This window comes from Hoplias malabaricus, chromosome 1 (genome assembly GCF_029633855.1).
Source record: "Hoplias malabaricus isolate fHopMal1 chromosome 1, fHopMal1.hap1, whole genome shotgun sequence".
Lineage (NCBI taxonomy): Eukaryota > Metazoa > Chordata > Actinopteri > Characiformes > Erythrinidae > Hoplias > Hoplias malabaricus.
In genome coordinates, this window is record NC_089800.1 from 49,726,920 (window position 1) to 49,744,102 (window position 17,183).

The window sequence follows — 17,183 nt, forward strand, 5'->3', positions numbered from 1 at the left end:
CAAAGTGGAACTCTCAGCCCTCACAGAAATTTCTACTCTGAGCTTAGCCATGTGGAGAGAAAACCCGTGACCTTAAACAACCTCAGGCTTCGTCTAAAGCAGAAATAGAGCAGCAGCTATTCCTGACAAAGTCATTAACTGGAGGCAGCATGAAGGACCGCCACACATCTAAGACATCAGTGATTTAAAAAAACATTCTCCTCTTTCATTAGTTATTCAAAATACCACCCCATAACATGGAGTTAGCTTTGAAATGGAAGAAGAAGACACAAGACAGACAAGAGGCACACTGAATTCTTCTTTATGTAAGATCATTTATGTACACATATGGCTTCATACAGCAGCAACATAGTCTGGTTGTTGTATGGGGAATTACAAGCACGACAGGCAACTGCATCAAGAACTAAGTCAGAGAGCTATGGCCTCACATTTTACAAACTGGCTTACAACTGCTGCTTACTGCCAGAAAGCTGAATGTACAACAAAAAGACGTACTGGATCAGTAAGGGTATGTCAGCATGACAATGATCTCCAAAGAACATCCTTTTTTTCTCTTCTAAAGATTTATTCTACATAAAGCTGATTGCACATTGAGATACATATATTCATATATAATAGTTTTCTGATTGTGAAACAAATCATTTCTGTACATGGGTTAAGAAATGTAACAGTTTGTTTCAAAATAGGTCACATCTTCACTGCTTTGTCCCTCTATGAAAGTGCAATATCTTAATTTATAGATATTTATTTTTCTATAAAAATTGGTCCGAAACCCTCAATCTTAATAAACAGTTTGATTTTTATTTCACTTTCAAATCTGATTTAGATTATGTTTTTGCATTTTTAAAAATCTGTTTTTTTTCTAACTCTATTTTTAATTTTAAAAAACAGCTAAATACAAGAATAACAGAGTCAGTTTACAAAAATCAAAACAAAAGCTTTACATGTAAAAGGTTGTCTAATGTCTAAATACTTCATATTGTTTTTTTTTTTTTTTTATCATTACGTCATAACTTCTCCCACAACTCCATAGTACACGAAATATATTGTCGTCAGTAAAAACAAACCGAAGGTAACACAAAATAATAAAAATAAATGAAGTACAAGAATGCATAGGTGTGAGCACTTGCTGAATTAACAAAGCAAAAATACAATACAGATCAGGTTTTGTCCTTGTATATATGAAATATATTTATACCGATTAATATTAGTAGAAGAATTCCAAATCTATGTTACAGTATTTTTTCTCTGCTTTAAAATGAGTGGCCTGCACAAAAAAACAAAAAAAAAACCAAAAACACACAAACACCTCAGATAATAACTCAGTCTTATCAATAATTCTCTATAATAGACTCAGGGCAGCGTTCTGCCCAGTGCGTGTCCCACACTAACCTCAGGTCTGGAAAGAAAAATGCCATAATTTGAAGGAAGAAAGCATTTCTGTGAAAACTTCAACTGTTTGACATTTAAAAAGCAGCGACTGCACATGCTTTCACATAATGTTAAAATTGCTCCAAAGTGTACACTCTTTATTTATACGTCAGTATTCAAGAATTCAGAGTTCAGCTTGTGGAGCAGATTCAAGTCTTAATGCACTGCTTAATCATTTCAAAAACGCTGTTCGTTTTACACAGAGGCTGCTATATGATTGGGCTGGATGTCTCAGATAAAAAAAAAAAAAAAAGAGATTTAAAAAGTGCTGAAACATAAATACAGTGATATAGCCTCGTACAACCCTCTGGAAATGTCCAAACTCTTATTTTGTCTTGTTTAGGGCACAACAGTAACAAAGCCATGTAAGTGTAATGTGACTGGGGACGTCATAATACTGATTTTCACTTTAAATTCCTTGATTTTTTCATACCACATTCCAGAACTTGATAAGGAACTAAAGACTTGTCCTAGAATGTTTTTATGTTAATAGTCGCTTCCTCTCATCGTCATTGCTATTTATCATTATGTACAATGTGATACATACATTGTACAACACATTTTTTGGTCAATTTGCTGATTATAGTCAAAGTTTACAGAACACTAAACTGAATGTGTCATTAGAAACAGAGCATAATTAGTACTAATTTAACTGAATTTAGTGTAGCATAAGTATGTGGACTGTAATCTGTGTATTTTAGTATTAATATTAGTATTTTAAATGTGGCAAGACTAGGTTGTTTTCCATCTGTTCTTTTCATGCATAACTGTAATTAAAATAACTACACTCCCTATGGTAGACTATGGTTTGGATCCCAGCTCAGGTAGAGGCACATTACCATACCAATAAGGGTCCTTGAGTCTTTAAACTGCACTTTAAAAGCCCCTGTACCTTCATTGAAATTGTAATTTGCTCTGTATGGGTGCCTGCCAAATGCTCTAAATATATATTTTTCTTTTTTTTATCATAGCCAGGGCAATCTGTGTCCTTCAGATCAAATCCAAAAAGAAAAGAAGCTGACATTTTTCCGTTTTATCACAGCGGAGCTGGAAAGCACAACAAACAATAACTACGCTTTGAAGGCTATTGTTCATTTTCCATGAAGTTCTCAATCTTTTCCCAACTGGGTGCTTTTGAAGGCTGATCCAGTGATTCAGAAAGAATGCTATGAATTGCCCCCTGGCAGTGCCCAATAAGTACAAATGCTGGGGGTGTCAGAGCGAATAAAACAAAACGAAAGCTTGTGTGCTTCATAATGGTGTTCCAGGGCTACACAGAAGTGTCAGTAATATTGAATCTCATCCACATGGGCTCTAAAGGACATGTGTTCAAACAACAGTGAGCAGAAAAAAAATGACAGATAGAAAGATGGCAGTGGGGCTACGTTGTCGAATCTTGAATAAGGCATCTTTTTCTTCTGATATCAATAAATGTAAAGGCAATACAAAGTCATAACATCACACACATATTGACATGTACATCACAGTGCCTGCATTTTCAGAGAAAGAGGAAATAAAACCCAAATATAACACATTTGTCATAATCTGACGTGATTCAATCACATCTCTTCTCCTTCACTCTAATAAATAAACAAAAGGAAATAAATCTCCCTACGCTTTCTTAAAGGCAGAGTACTGTAGCTTTTCTGCGAACACAGATGGAGGCTCATTCTGTGTTATCATACTGGCATAAGCCTGCCTGCTCTGTAGTTTGTAACTACAAAATGAGCCACAATCACAAGACCCCTACGAGAAATGTTAAAGAATAAGTCCATCCATTTGTCAAATAAAAATCTACAGTCTTTCCAAACCTGAGAGTAGCAAACCCAATGTGAGTTTTGGAAAGTCAAATAATAAGTGACTGTAAGGTCAAACTTCTGGTCAATTAAAATGCATATTAATATACAAGTTTATTACATATAATTCAGAGTATTCAACATAGGCTGAACAAATATGATAGCTTTAAGGATAGGAACACAAAGAAACTTTGAGAAAATGGGTGGACTTGTTCTTTAGAGACCCCAAAACGCTGTTGACATGTGCATGCATTATACAGAGCTTAATCTAACCTCGGCTAAAGCAATACATACACACTATCAACAGTAACGTTAAAAAAAACCTCAAATATATCAAATTTATGTTTCTGCCGTATGTATATTTACCATGTATTTACAAAGAAATGTGGAACCGTGTACACAGTCTGAATGAGAAGCACCCTTACAAGGGAGAATGAGCCAAAAGAAGTGTCAAGTGTCAGATCCAGTTCGTTCAGATTTACAAAACATGTTATATCTGCTGCCCTGATTGCTGAATTCTTTGTGTAAACTACATAATCACAACACACTTTTAAAAAGTAGGACATCTGCTTTGATTCTAAAACAGAAAGTATTATTATGTAAAATAGTCAGAGGAGGTTGAGGGGTTTCCCTAACTTCTTAAAAAAGGTCCTGCCTTAGAGAACCTTGTCCAGATCTGACTATATACACTCATCTGCAGGATCCAGTTCACCTTCCCAATAAGGCCAGCAGTGGAATATCCAGGGCATACAGCTCTGCATATAGACATTAGGATGCCCAGCAGAAAGCTAGAGGCAGCAGTTTGAGCTCGAACAGCACGTAATGACAGGTTTTAAAAAAAAAAAAAAAAGATTACATATTACCACACAATGGTCAAGTTAAAGGTCTGTGGAGGATAAAGGGCTTGGGTCTGATTATAATGCTTGAAAAACATCACGTGATCACAGTTTGGGGTTAATAGAGAAATTGATTGTGTTGATATAATCATGATGGGTAATGTGAGGCGTATTTGCATATGTATAAATGTAAGTGTACATGCTTGCGTGAATGTGTTTTGTGGCTCATATGCGGGCCATGGTCGTGGACCATGCCGATTTTGCCCTGATTTGACCACTGGTTCTCTATATTGAGAAAAAGGCAGCAAAATAAAGCACGTGATTTGGCTAAGAAGTACAGGCACCTGGTTTGGCACTTGGTTTGAAGGTGCATGATAGCGACAGAGCAGAGCATCCTTCTGCCCCTCACAGATCTAACGTCCTTGGCAGTGTGCGGTCATATCACAGCCACAGCTGAGCAGAGGGAGAGCAGGGAAATGTCTTTGATGAGAAGCGGGAGAGAGAGAAAGGAGAGAGGGTATTGGCTGAACGGACGAGGATGACCTCTTTGAGCTGATACTCTCCAGTCTGAGACGCAGAAATGTTTTACCTGTAAGAAAAGAGAAAATGGAAGAAAACAAAACATTTATTGTATAATAAGTTGTGTACGTTTGATTGAAATATCTCAGAGATGTCAGGTGTTTGTATCTTTACCCTGACACCCAGCTGTGAGTGGTGGTCTTGACGCCATGTGGCGGGAACCCTTGCTGGCTGGTCATGGGGTCAAAGTTGAAGTCCAGCGAGTCTCCATCCATCAGCGTGTCGTGCAGGATGGACTCCATGTCACACTCAAAGCGCTCCACGGGCATGCCGTCCAGGTCGCTGGGCAGTTTCTCCAGATGCTGGTGGTGGTGGTGCTGCTCAGGGGCCAGGCCAGGGCCTCGGCTGTACCCGTTGCCGTTGAGGCTGCAGAAGGAAAGTCCTCCTCCTCCGCCCATGTGACCAGACGTTCCATACTGCATCTGCATGGCTGACTTGACTGACCCGAGACGGCCACTTACGCCCCCGTGGTTCATGCTGGGCAGGGGGTGCAGCGTGCGTCCGTTCATGGCCACCGAGGGGGGTGGACCCGGGCTGTGAATAGCATGTTGGTGAGAGAGGTTGTGGCCGTGAGAGGGTCCACCGCCCATGAGCTCACTCCGGCTGCTGGTGTAAGGGGGCAACATTCGCCCTGCTGTGTTTGTAGTTTGAGACACTACTGTGTCTACAGAGGGCATCATGTCTGCACCGTGTGGCTCAGAATCTGAAGTCAGAAGCTCCTTCAGCAGTCCCGCCGTGCAGTTAAACTGCGACATTGGTCCAGGTCCACCTCCGAAACTGGCCTTAGTCTCAGACAGGGGTTGCATGGACATTGAAGACAGAGTGGCCATGCTTGCCTGACCGTACAGGCACTTGCGGTAATCTTGCGGTGGTTGCTGGTTGACCGCAGCCATGCCTGGTGAGCTGTAAGGGGGGTACCCGGAGCTGCTCTGCAGGAGAGATGAGGGGGAGGACTGGTTAGAGCCTGTCCCAGGACCTCCTGAGGAAACCACAGCCGGGTTCTTGGGCGAGAGGAGATTGAGATTGTCCAAAAGATTCTCCATCACATTCTCTGAACTGCTGTGGCCCAAAGAACCGGTCATCTCTGACAGGCTCGGGAGAGTGGAGGTCATTTTGGCCCCGGAGCCAGGGCCCGAGTAGACCATGTGCATGTCAGAGTCCCCCAGGTCGTCCTGCTCTGACATGAAGGGCGAGAGGCGACCGCTGACCGTGCTGGCGTTGGAGCTGGTGCGAGGACGAAAGGCTGTCCAGGCGTCAAAGTCGTCGTTGCTGTGGGAGTTGGGGCTGCCAGGCCACTTGCTGAACTGAGAGCCCGGACTGTCTGCACCCCCATCAGGACCACCCTGAAGAGCCAACTGTGGAGAACAGGCAAGATGTCACTTACATATTGTTGCTGTTTTGTTTGTTTGTTTTTTCATTACATAATTTGAACTCTTTCTTCGTTACTGTAATTCTCTTTACAATTACAGCTCAGTATGAATATATCTTTTCTTGTATAAAGCTACCATTTTGTAGATATGAAACTGTTCTACAATGTTGACAATATTTCTGAATTTGTGCTTTTTTGCTATTGAAAATATTTAATAACTTAATAACATCTAAAAGCTTTCTCAGTTCAAGCATTACTAAATATGTCTCCAATGTGTTGACCTCACAGGATTACTACATGAATAATGGCTGGCCAGGATGCGAGGAGGCGGATGAGGACAGACTTTGGCAGTGTACCTTTTTCTTGGCTGCGCGCCCTCTGCTCTTGGCAAACTTGCCGGTGTTGTCCATGGAGGCGGCGCGGCGGCGGGGCGACTTACCACTCTTACCGCCCTCAGGGTTGAGCATCCACCACGAGCTCTTCCCCGTCCCCTCATTCTGCACCCGCACGAAGCGGCTGTGAAGGGACAGGTTGTGCCGGATTGAGTTCTGAGAGAGAGAGAGCGAGAGAGATTTTATGACCAACATTTGCCCTTTTTTCCAGTAAATTCTGCTCTGACGGTAAATCACCACAGTGTAAATCCTCATAGCAGCTGTTTTCTATTCAGCTACCTATTTTCTCTTGACCTTTTCCTTTATATTTGCCCCCATTTCAACTTAACACCCATCCAGTCATCTGTCAACACTCAGTAAGGTTTCAGTTACTTTTTATGTATCATAGTCACCTGATTTTCATAAACAAATGCATACTGATACTTTACAACTTGCATGTTTTTTATGCAAATGTTAAAGAAATGTAAAACCATCTAGAGAACTCTGTGGTGTTTTATACACACAAAGGAAATGTTAATAGACGGATGATGCCCTTGCAGCGAGCTGTTTGTTAATAAACATCTATACACTATCTTCAATCACAAAGGGAGCCATGGAGATAGAGATACAATATGCAAACTATTTTTTTTTTGCCAAGTGATATTAAGAGACACAAGCTGAGTGATCCTCTTATCTCCAATAAACAAAAGCAGCATTTATTGATTAGACTCCCTACTAAGACTTTAATAAGAAGAACAAAATGCGGAATTGTTCTCAGCGGGCAACATCTAGCAAAACCGTTATTAACACGACGTGTCTCTAGCACAAAACTAATGGAGCTTAAAGAAGAGAATGAATGCCTACGCCAAGGTGATGTGGCCGTACAAATATTTGTCGACATGCCGTTGTCAGGTAAAAGAGGGGAAATCTTTTTTTTTTTTTTCCATCCTGTTAGCCAGGTGTGTGCAATAGGTTTAAGCAGAAAAAGTATTTCTCTTCAACAAATGGTTTCATCAATATAACAATATACATACAACGAGACAAACTGCATAGAAAATGTCTTTCTTTAAAAGACACTTACAATTCTCAACAATAAAATGCATGCTGACTATTGAAACATGGTCCGTAGTTCGGCTTCTCTGCTCTTTATGGCATAAAACTCAGTCCTGCAGTGCTGTTCATCCCGTGATAGCAGGAAGCATTGGAAATGCAGAGCCACACACTGCAGGTAAACATTCAGGTGGTTGGAAACGTACTACTCAAGTTGTCATAGTGATATTCACCATTAGGGCTATTTCTCGAACAAAACTGGGCATTTTTGAGGCACTGGCCTAATGGGTTGTGTGTCTAATTTAGAGTTGTTAATGGATGGGGACTAAAATGCTTTGTGTTCATGTAGAAAGAGGACTAATCATGGAGAGAGAGGGCAAGAGAGAGAGAGAGAGGGAAACAGAGAGTGTTTGTATTTTCATTTGAGAAAAAGTAATAGGCATTAATGCTGTGGAAGCAAAATCCCCAGTGAAGTAACATTAGAGGAAAAGGAAGACCATTATCTTTGAATGTAAGGTAAATGTAAGAAGATTCTGCTCTTGTATACGTTACTCTACAGGGTAATGCTTTTTCTAAGATGTGAGACGTATAAAGGTTTTTCCCCTCAAACCGCTGCTAAAGCAATGATGCTGGACAGCTCAGCACATTTGGAGAACAGCGTTGACTGTCCATTTCTGTTATGTTAGCTAACAGGCCTATGTTGAGTAGCATTGTGCTGTTCTACCCACCCAGAGAGAGTAAGACTAGTTTTGCCCTCTAGGCTCCCAATCACTGATAGCTAAACTCTTTGTTATTTCTAGTAGCACATTCACAAATACCTATTGACACATTGTAAATGACAGCCAATACTTTCACAGTGAAGGTACACGGCTTTGTTCCGGCAGTGACAATATAACACCCAATGGCCGAAAGCACTGCGTTTAGGAACCACAGAAAACCTCAGGCCACTTTGTGTGATTGTGTGTGGTGTCAAAGAATGACTGCAATTTTAGAACAGACGCTGAAGCATCCCGTGACCCTAGAATATCAGTGGAATCTGCAGGAAGTAGAGAAACCACAAAACTCCAAAATCTATCCAGCTCCAGGTCAACACACATTACCTAACGCCTTACAACACATACTGAATTACCCATTATGCCTTTCACCAGGAACAGAATAGTTTTCAGCAGAGAACTTGGCCCAGCAGCACATTAGACAACTCCCTAATCTGACCGGTGCAAGACAGAGTAAACATTTCACATGTGATCCATTCATTAAAAAAAAAAAAAAAAAAAAAAAAAAAAAAAAAAAAAAAAAAAAAAAACTTTTGTTCTGTTCAAATATCAGATAATTCCATAAGCTTCAGCATCTGAGCCAGGTCACAGCGAGTGCTCAGTGAAGCAATGTTGTTGTTCTATCTGCTTTCTAAGAAGGACAAATCTGTTGAAACCATTTGGTACCAGTGAAAGTAACATAATAGCTATGGTTTAAAAAAAAAAAAAAAAGAATAAAATGCTTTAATGTTAAAAATGACATGGCTATTTGAACATATGACTATTTAACTTTGTTTTTCATTGTATTTTCCAGGTTGTAAGAGTCATAACTTGAAAAATTAGGCTGCAATTTAAGATGTTAATAAATGTTCCCTAACTGAAAGTACAAACACCAGTATCATTTTCTATTTTGATTACTCTTACTGTAATCTGACACACCTTTAGTGTGATCCTTTGACCTCAAAAATACCCGCCTGGCTGGTATGTCACATGACAAAGTGGAAAAAAAAAACCCACACCTTTCCCTTTATAACTGTTTTCATTCAGCCTTGATGATTCAAACATGATGATACTCTTGTAAACATTCATTTAAAAGGGGTGTCAAATCAGGACACATTTGCAGCTAAATCACATTTACTTGAAGCAATTCTACTGCTGAATCATCAATGCAGTTTTCAAAACATTTGGAACATGACAAATAACTGAAAGGGAGGGGGGGGGGCTCCGAGTTCCTAAGTGTCTGGCTGTGTTGTTGGGCTCTGAGGTTTGGAGGCGGGGTTTCAGTGGAGGAGGAGGAGTTTGTGATCGGGCTGCAGTGGAGGGGGAGGAGACTTTGGGGGAAATACCATGGCAGAACTCTGAGTGCTGTGTGAGAAGAGTTTGGCAGGCAAGTGTGTCTGGATGTGGCCAGACTCAGAGAAGCCCAGTTTCCCGCTTTAGGTCATGTGTGTGTTTGTGTGCATGTGGGTGTGTGTGTGTGTGTGTGTGTGTACGCTCTTCTGAACTAAGCGTGAACTAATGGAACACCAGGTCCTCGCTCTGTCATTACCCACGTCTGGGGAAAGAGGAAAGCTGTGTGTATCTTTTGAATGCTCCACTGTGTGTGTTTAGGAGTGTGTATTTACAGTCCAAACTGCAAAACTTTGGCCCAGTCTGGAGCCTGAAGACAGTCAGTAAAAAGCAATAGGCATTACACTATTACAAAAAAGAAAGGGTAATATTATAGGGAAAGCTTGGATCATTCCAATAAAGCAATTAGGGTCCAAAATGAAAATACTGAAAATATGAGTATAAGTCATTTTCTGTGAGGGATGCTTCACTGTAAATGCAATAGTATGTAATCTTCTAAGGAATCTTGTTCACAAGTTATTAAGCAATATATGTCATGTTTTTGCGCAACATGGTCAACCTCTGCGGTTAATGTATGTAATATAATAAAATGTGATTTTATACGATCTCTACTTGTACTCACACAATGTGCGGATGCTGCCTTTTTCAAGCTACACAAAAATGTTGCAGGCGCATATTATTAAATAATCATATATTAACAGTAATACTAATAATATTCCTCCTCGTCATCATCATAGTCATCACATCTCACAATGCCATCTACTTAAGCAACTTAAATAACCTTGTTCCAATTTTGACACATTCTAGTGGAATCCCTCTTCCTGTTTTGACAATAGTTTATTTATTAGCTGTGAAGGAACACAGGAACCTCAGCATTCCAACTAATCACTGTGTTCAAAGTTCAAACACAATCACAACTAGTCTGCCAGGGTACAATCTCTTAGGAAACAAGAACGTGGGATCCTACGCTGTCCCAATCCACATTCCTAGGCAAGGTTACCAAACCCAGCCACCGTCCCTCTGCTTTGGAGACACTCTAATCTCTGGTTTGCAACAATTCCACCATTCCGTAAATACCACAACAATACAATGACACAACCCAAGTGGAGTAATTTCAACAGAATGTCATAGACTGCTTAGAACACAATGTGTCAGTTTGTAGAGATAACTCTGTCTTATCTGTATCGATGGAAGAAATGGACACACTTTTCTTATCAGCACTGTGCACGCAGTATATTTCCCTCACTCTCCATGTTCTGTAAATATTGCTGCAAAAAATAGTAGCTATACGACAGATGCAGATAAGCTGAAACAGTATTCACAGTACTTCCTTTACATTGTGCTAATTGTGTCATGACATTTACATACAGAGTATTGCTTTCTATAGATAATCAATGCGAGTTATTCCTCTGACTGTATATAACTGTTAGTCCTTTGTGAACATGTTAAGTCATGTGTGAATAGTAAAAGGCCAATACGCACTGTGCGTAAAGTCCAGGGTGGCAGGAACCAACCAAGTGAAGTCAACAGCAATGGCCAAACACCAGGAAGTGACCACATGAAAGAGGACTGTCACAGGAAGTCGGCCTCACTTCCTGTCTTTCAGGAAACAGCGGTTGCAGGTCAGAGTGTGGATGTGTGTGAGTAGAAAGCACTGGAATGCCAGCCCGCAGTGATCAGAGCCAAGTCCTGGGCTGGGCGGGCGGTGTGGGGGCTGTAGGCTACACCTCCACCCCTCTAGCCTTCTGTTTTGGCTCCAGCGCCAGCAGCAGTTACACATACTGGAGAGAATGAGAGAATGCACAATGGGCTGGAGTTCATCGTGAGCCCACACAGAAAGCTACACAACTACAGCCTGAGAGCAGGCAGCACAAACTCCCACCGTATCTCCGCTCATTTGGAAGCAGCAGGTCATTGGACAGACTGTCAGATTCCTGGTCCTCCAAAACAGCCCACCCAAATGTACTGTGAAATGGTTCAGACCGGAACACTGGTTTATGTTATGTCTTAATGTGACTTTAGTCATATTTTTGATAGGATCTTTCATTTTGAAAAGATGATACAGAGACGACACTGGCTACAAGTTAAATAAAGTTTTGCAAATAAAAATAATATAGTGTTCACAGATAACGCTATACTGTGTAAAAGTCAGAGACCACTCTTCATTTATTTAATTTACAGGAAAAATTGCCATTATGTATAATTTATTATTGCCAGTGTCCAGTGTTCATTAATTTAAACTCTAAATAAATAAATAAATAGCTTTAAATAAATAAGCATGAACTCTGAACTTTACAGAGTACTGTTCATATTGCTGTGGCTGTAAACATCCTGTGCTTATGTATGTAGATACCTATAGATCTGATTGCTTTGCCTTTCGAGCTTGTGTGTGTGTGCGCGTGTGTGCGTGCGTGTGTGTGTGCGTGTGTGTGTACGAGTGTGCCTGTAAGCTCCATAAGCAGCTGGGGGTCATGTGTTTGGGGCAGTCCGCAGCCAAGGACATAGTGTGCTGTTTCTCTCTCTCTCTCTCTCTCTTTCACTTTCCTCCAAACCCTCCTTCCTTCCAAGGAGCCTGAAAGGCCACACTGTTCTCCCTCTCTCTGTCTCTGTCTCTCTCTCTCTCTGTCTCTCTGGGGTCTAGAGAAGCCTCCAGACTTGGCTGCGCAAAATCACTGAAAGGAAGATCTCAAATGCCACATCACTCTCTTTGGAAAGAAGAAGAAGAAAAAAAACACTCCCCAGAAAGAGCATGAAGAAGAAGAGCAGAGGCTGGTTTGAGTCAGCTATGGCCACATAAGAGCTTCTCTGTGGATGGACAGAATTAGATGAAAGCAGGGGGCGACTCGCACTTGATGTTTAGGCGTCAGGACAGACTGAGAAAAAAAATAAAAAATAAAAGAAGCATGCAATTACAGGAGAAGGCTTCAAAGCCATTTTCACGCCCTCACACGGGAGGTTACAGTCAAACCGTGAGGCAGTGCTGAGGCGTATATTCAGGTTGGTTTAAAAGGCCTGGCCAAATGGTAAAATCCCTCTTAAATCTAGGTGCTTCTCATAAACTTCCCTCAGGTAGAGAGAGGACAACTGACATTAGGCCAGTACACGCAGTCTGTGGGCTCGTGTTGGGTCATGTCTGGTCGAAGAGCCATCTGTTGACAGATCTAAGCGTGTGTGTGAGTGTGTATGTGTGCGTGTGGTTAGCAGGAGACTGAGAGACAGTCCAGACCTGTCATTACCCCATCACTAGCGCAGCAGGTTTCTAGCAGCTTAACACCCTAAGTATAGCTTGCAGCTCTTACAGAGGGTAAAGTCAGGTAAGAAAACAAAAGGAGATAAAAAAGTAAACATTTCAGGCCTTTCAGGGCTGACCTGGCAAGGAGGGCATTTGTACACCCGGAGTGTTATTGTATATATTCAAATCTGTAAGATAACGAATACTCTGCAACTAAACAGCGTTATATATAAACCCTGTAGACCACAAAGCCTGTCACTATCAGTGAGCAACATATTATCTCTGCTGTTTTTTCCATGATGCTAAATAAAAAGAAAACGTAATACTACTTCTATGTTACTATTGGGTTTTTTTTCATGTTTTAAAAGCATTTCTGAAAACTACACATTTCCAAAACACAGAATCAGAACGTTTCGTTTTTTTAGCTTCTATTCAACATGAAATGGCTGTCATTATATAAGATTAGAGAGATGTCATGGCTCCTCAAGACCACTAATGTTATACATGGGAAGTTTTGTTATGACACAAGCACTAACCTGATAACACCATGGCACTACAGCTGTCTGGGAGTGAGTGTATAATACTTCAGATGGGAATATAACAAACAGGCTGCATCTGACAGTTATTTTGCGGGATAATTGATGTTCATATCTCAAACTGACCAAACTGACATCAATGTTGAACTTTGTGCTTTCTTAGAATTAAGCTGCTCTTGTGGATAACTCCGGTTAAGGAAATAGTTTTCCTAGAATCGCTCCATGCTAAAAACTATGCAGGGGAAGCCTGGATGCACTAAAACTTAACTGCAAAGACATCAAAAAGGGTCAACAACTACCAGTTATAATTGTCACTAACAAAAGCTAATGCTTCTGCTAATTTGCTTTTAATGGTAATTTTAGGGCCTTGTAGAAATGAAGCTATCGAGTATTTCTTCAAGGACAAGTCCTTTCACTGGGAGCATCAAGGATGAGTATGTTTTGAAATGTGTATCACCTAAATAACCTGACTGCATCAGTGTAACAAAGCCATGAATTTACCTGTTTAACAGACCAGCTAAAATCTAAATCAACATCAACTTCCCCATTCGGCTGTCTAATAATCTTCTTCATACACTTACTTAGTTAGAGAGGGAGTGTTTCCCTATAATTTAATACAGGTTAATGGTTATATAGGAGAAGGCAAACAGTGTTAATTAAAAAAGAGACAGCTTGGGATAAAGTATAATCTCAGATGTTGTCACTGAGTATTGTGTGAGCATGTGTTGAATTATAAAGGTTATCACGCTCTATAAAGCATTAATCACATTACTGTGTATTCTGCTTATCTCCTGAGATGTACAAATCTCTGCTAATCATGATCTCCATATACTTCACTATACTGGGATATCAAATCTAATTTATTTGGACCCTACCTTCAGCTGCACAACAAACGCAGCTCCTAGATTTGCACCCCGTGTGCTTCACCACATCCTGCCGTGAACTTCCTGTTCCTCCTGACCGATGCAAGTTTGTAGGTTACAGAGGTGTCCTGGGACAGAAAGTTTCTCAGAAGTAAAGAGATCATCTGAGATTATAACCATTCTTAATAATGTTTCTGCACTAAACGTCTAGGGGTAATTAAGAGAAGGCAAATGAAACAGACATTTCACAGTTCAACTGCACTCTATATATTTGCATATTGCAGCCATACTGTGAATTAATTTTGTGAAATGTTTGTGTTTATATATATTCTATGATCGGAAGAGAAAATGAGTGCATATAATTGTGCAATGCCAAATTCCCTGCAGATATTTTATGTATACGAGTACAAGTAATTATTCACTTTTCAAGATATATTTGAAAATAATTATTCATAAAGTGTTCCACTTACGTAAGGGAAAAATGTCGAGGGGAAAACTTGAAAATCAAATTTCATTTGATTTTCTAATGCGAGAAGACTGGGTTTAAATAAGGAGCATAGATCTCAACATCTTTGAATTAGTTTGGGATTCCAAAAGCTGTTGGAAGCAGATATATCACATTTAAGTCTGAACTGAATGTGTGAAAAAATACCCAGCCTGCTCTGCACCTTCGCTTAAAAAAAAAAAAAAAAGACAAACCTCACAGTTCTCTTCAATACTATCAACAGCTGATACACACTACTGTGTGAATACAGCTGCAGCCTCAAAAATAGCAGGGCAACGATTAGTGTCATATATTTCCTCGTCTGCACAGGTCATAATTAGAATGCTCTACAAACTTATCCAGGCCTATCCCAGAAAGAGCAATGCAGTCTCAGAGGTGAGTAAAGTCCTCACTACCGCTCCTACCTGCAACACGTGCTTGATGACCCACATCAACCACGAACAATTCACGAGCAACAATCAAATGGACTTATCAAGAAAGGGCTGCAATGGAAGAAAAGTCTAATAACCATAAAAGTGGGAGGCTCACATGAGACAATGGCGACTCCTCAAACTGGTGTTGATTTCCTGTGTTTGCACTTTGATAGGTTATCTCAGCCAATGGGGGACAATCCCTGTGATGCGCGGTGGCCTACTTTTGTAAAGTCAATACATATGAGCTGGCGAACATCAGGTGGAAGAGACATGGATAGGGAGCAATGATGTCCCTGGCGTCCACTCATATTTACATGACTCCTCTCATTATAAACGGTTCCCGTAGGTGATTGCCGTTGCAGTTCTGAAGTACCTGGCAACCAGCGACATGTTACCAAGGTATCGCAGCTGAGGAAAAAGTAACAGGTCAGAGGGAAATCCCAAAACAGTAAGTCAGTCTGAAGTGGTTTGAAACATTCTTAGAGTGAGTGTGTAGTTCACATGTAACCAAATGTATTTAAAATCCTTTTCAAACTATAATAGCATGTATCAAGTTCACAGGAAGGAAGCAGCAGACATAAGGGCCCATCCTCTTCCCTTTACCCACTGGTTCCACCTCTTTTGAAACACACCACTCACACGCACGGAGCCCAGCTGATCATGCACTCATGCTGCCGTGGACAGTGGTCACAAAAGAGTCCTTGAGTCACGCAGTTACGTCAGTCCTGGCTAATTGAATTATGGGTGAGGAGAGGCCTGCTAGACAGAGTGCTCAGTGTGGAGATCCTCAATCCAATTTGCTCACTCTGCGCTGCTCTGGGCTTCCTGGAAAAAGTGCTTGTGTCACTTCTCTGACCTCAAACTGCTCAACTTGCTGAGAGTTAGAAGATAATGAGAAGCCCTTGCTCTAATAGACCACATTTTTACACACACAGAACATCTGCAAAAAAAATAAAAAAAAGTTAAAAAGAAGAAGAAGAAGAAGCCCCTTGACTTCCACTGAATTTTCAATACCGGTGAAGCTGCACATGTGCACATTTTTGAGAAAACAGTCTTTCCACATAAGCACGACACAACATAATTTGCACTTCTGACAATGTAATCCATGCTATCATTAGGCCTTAATGCTACAGTTTTCCCAATGATTACTATCTCAATTTACTTTTTAATGACTAACTGTCTCTACAAAGTGGTAACATGAGAGTTTCTTTTGGTTGTTGCTGAACCTGAGTCTGATAGGCATTGACTTAGCCTGCCCTTGTTTTTAAATTTCATGCATTTTTATGCACATAAATCACATGTGGACAGTAATGTTCATATTGTTTAGTTGTTTTCCCTCAGAAAGTCAGGCAGAGCCATGATAAAATCTGTGAGTAAAAGAGAGTTTACCTTGGTTGGGGCACTTTTGGCAATCTGCATTTTTGCTAATGTCTGCAAAAAGAGTGAGCATGGATAAAGCTGACACTGACTCTCTTTTTTCAGAAGCTAAAGTCAAAAGAAATAGCCTGTTTCACATAAAAGAAACAGTTTCACAGAAGTAGCAATCCTTTGGCATGCACTAGACATTTGAAAAGTGCCAAACACTTTGATCTAAATATAGCTTAGAGCCTGTGTGCAGTTTTATGCCGTTTACTGCTCACTGGAGACCAGGTTAATAGTCTGTAATACAAAGGTTAAGGGGAGAAGATGGAAGTGGTCCTAGATCAGAAAAAAAGGAGGGAAACTCCAGCCTGAGCTGGTGATCGGCATGTATACAAAAGCCAGATCTGATATGCGGGAAAGCTGATCAGAGAGGAAAAATTCTGAACAACACTACGGTTAGAGTGGTTAGTCATGCCTGCATTGTATTGTGCCAAGAAACAAAATAATGAATAATTGCAGGTGTGATCTGTAGTGTAATGCAGTCTGTTAGTTTATTAGCTCTGTGCACTCTGTGACACTCTGAGGGCCCCTCTTTGGCATTCAGGCAGAAATGTATCGGCAGTGGGTGTGGGTTAGGGGGCAAAGAGCAAGCGAGTAAAGCAAAGCAACCAAGTGCGCTGCTATTAGCAGACTTCCTCCTCCATTGTATCCGCACAGGAAGTGCTGGCTAGCGCTGAT

At 40.8% G+C, this 17,183-nt stretch overlaps 1 protein-coding gene across 1 annotated transcript in view; it reads right to left on the bottom strand.

Moving 5' to 3' along the window:
- Positions 1–295: 295 nt before the first annotated feature.
- The window catches only part of foxo1a (forkhead box O1 a), a 35,890-nt gene continuing 19,002 nt past the window's right edge, over positions 296–17,183 (bottom strand). Inside the window, exons 2-4 of the mRNA XM_066665868.1 lie at positions 6,368–6,559; positions 4,757–5,997; positions 296–4,652 (exon numbers count right to left, since the gene is read on the bottom strand). Coding sequence (XP_066521965.1) covers positions 4,649–4,652; positions 4,757–5,997; positions 6,368–6,559 — 1,437 coding nt within the window. The 3' untranslated portion in view covers positions 296–4,648. The remainder of the gene's footprint in view (positions 4,653–4,756; positions 5,998–6,367; positions 6,560–17,183) is intronic.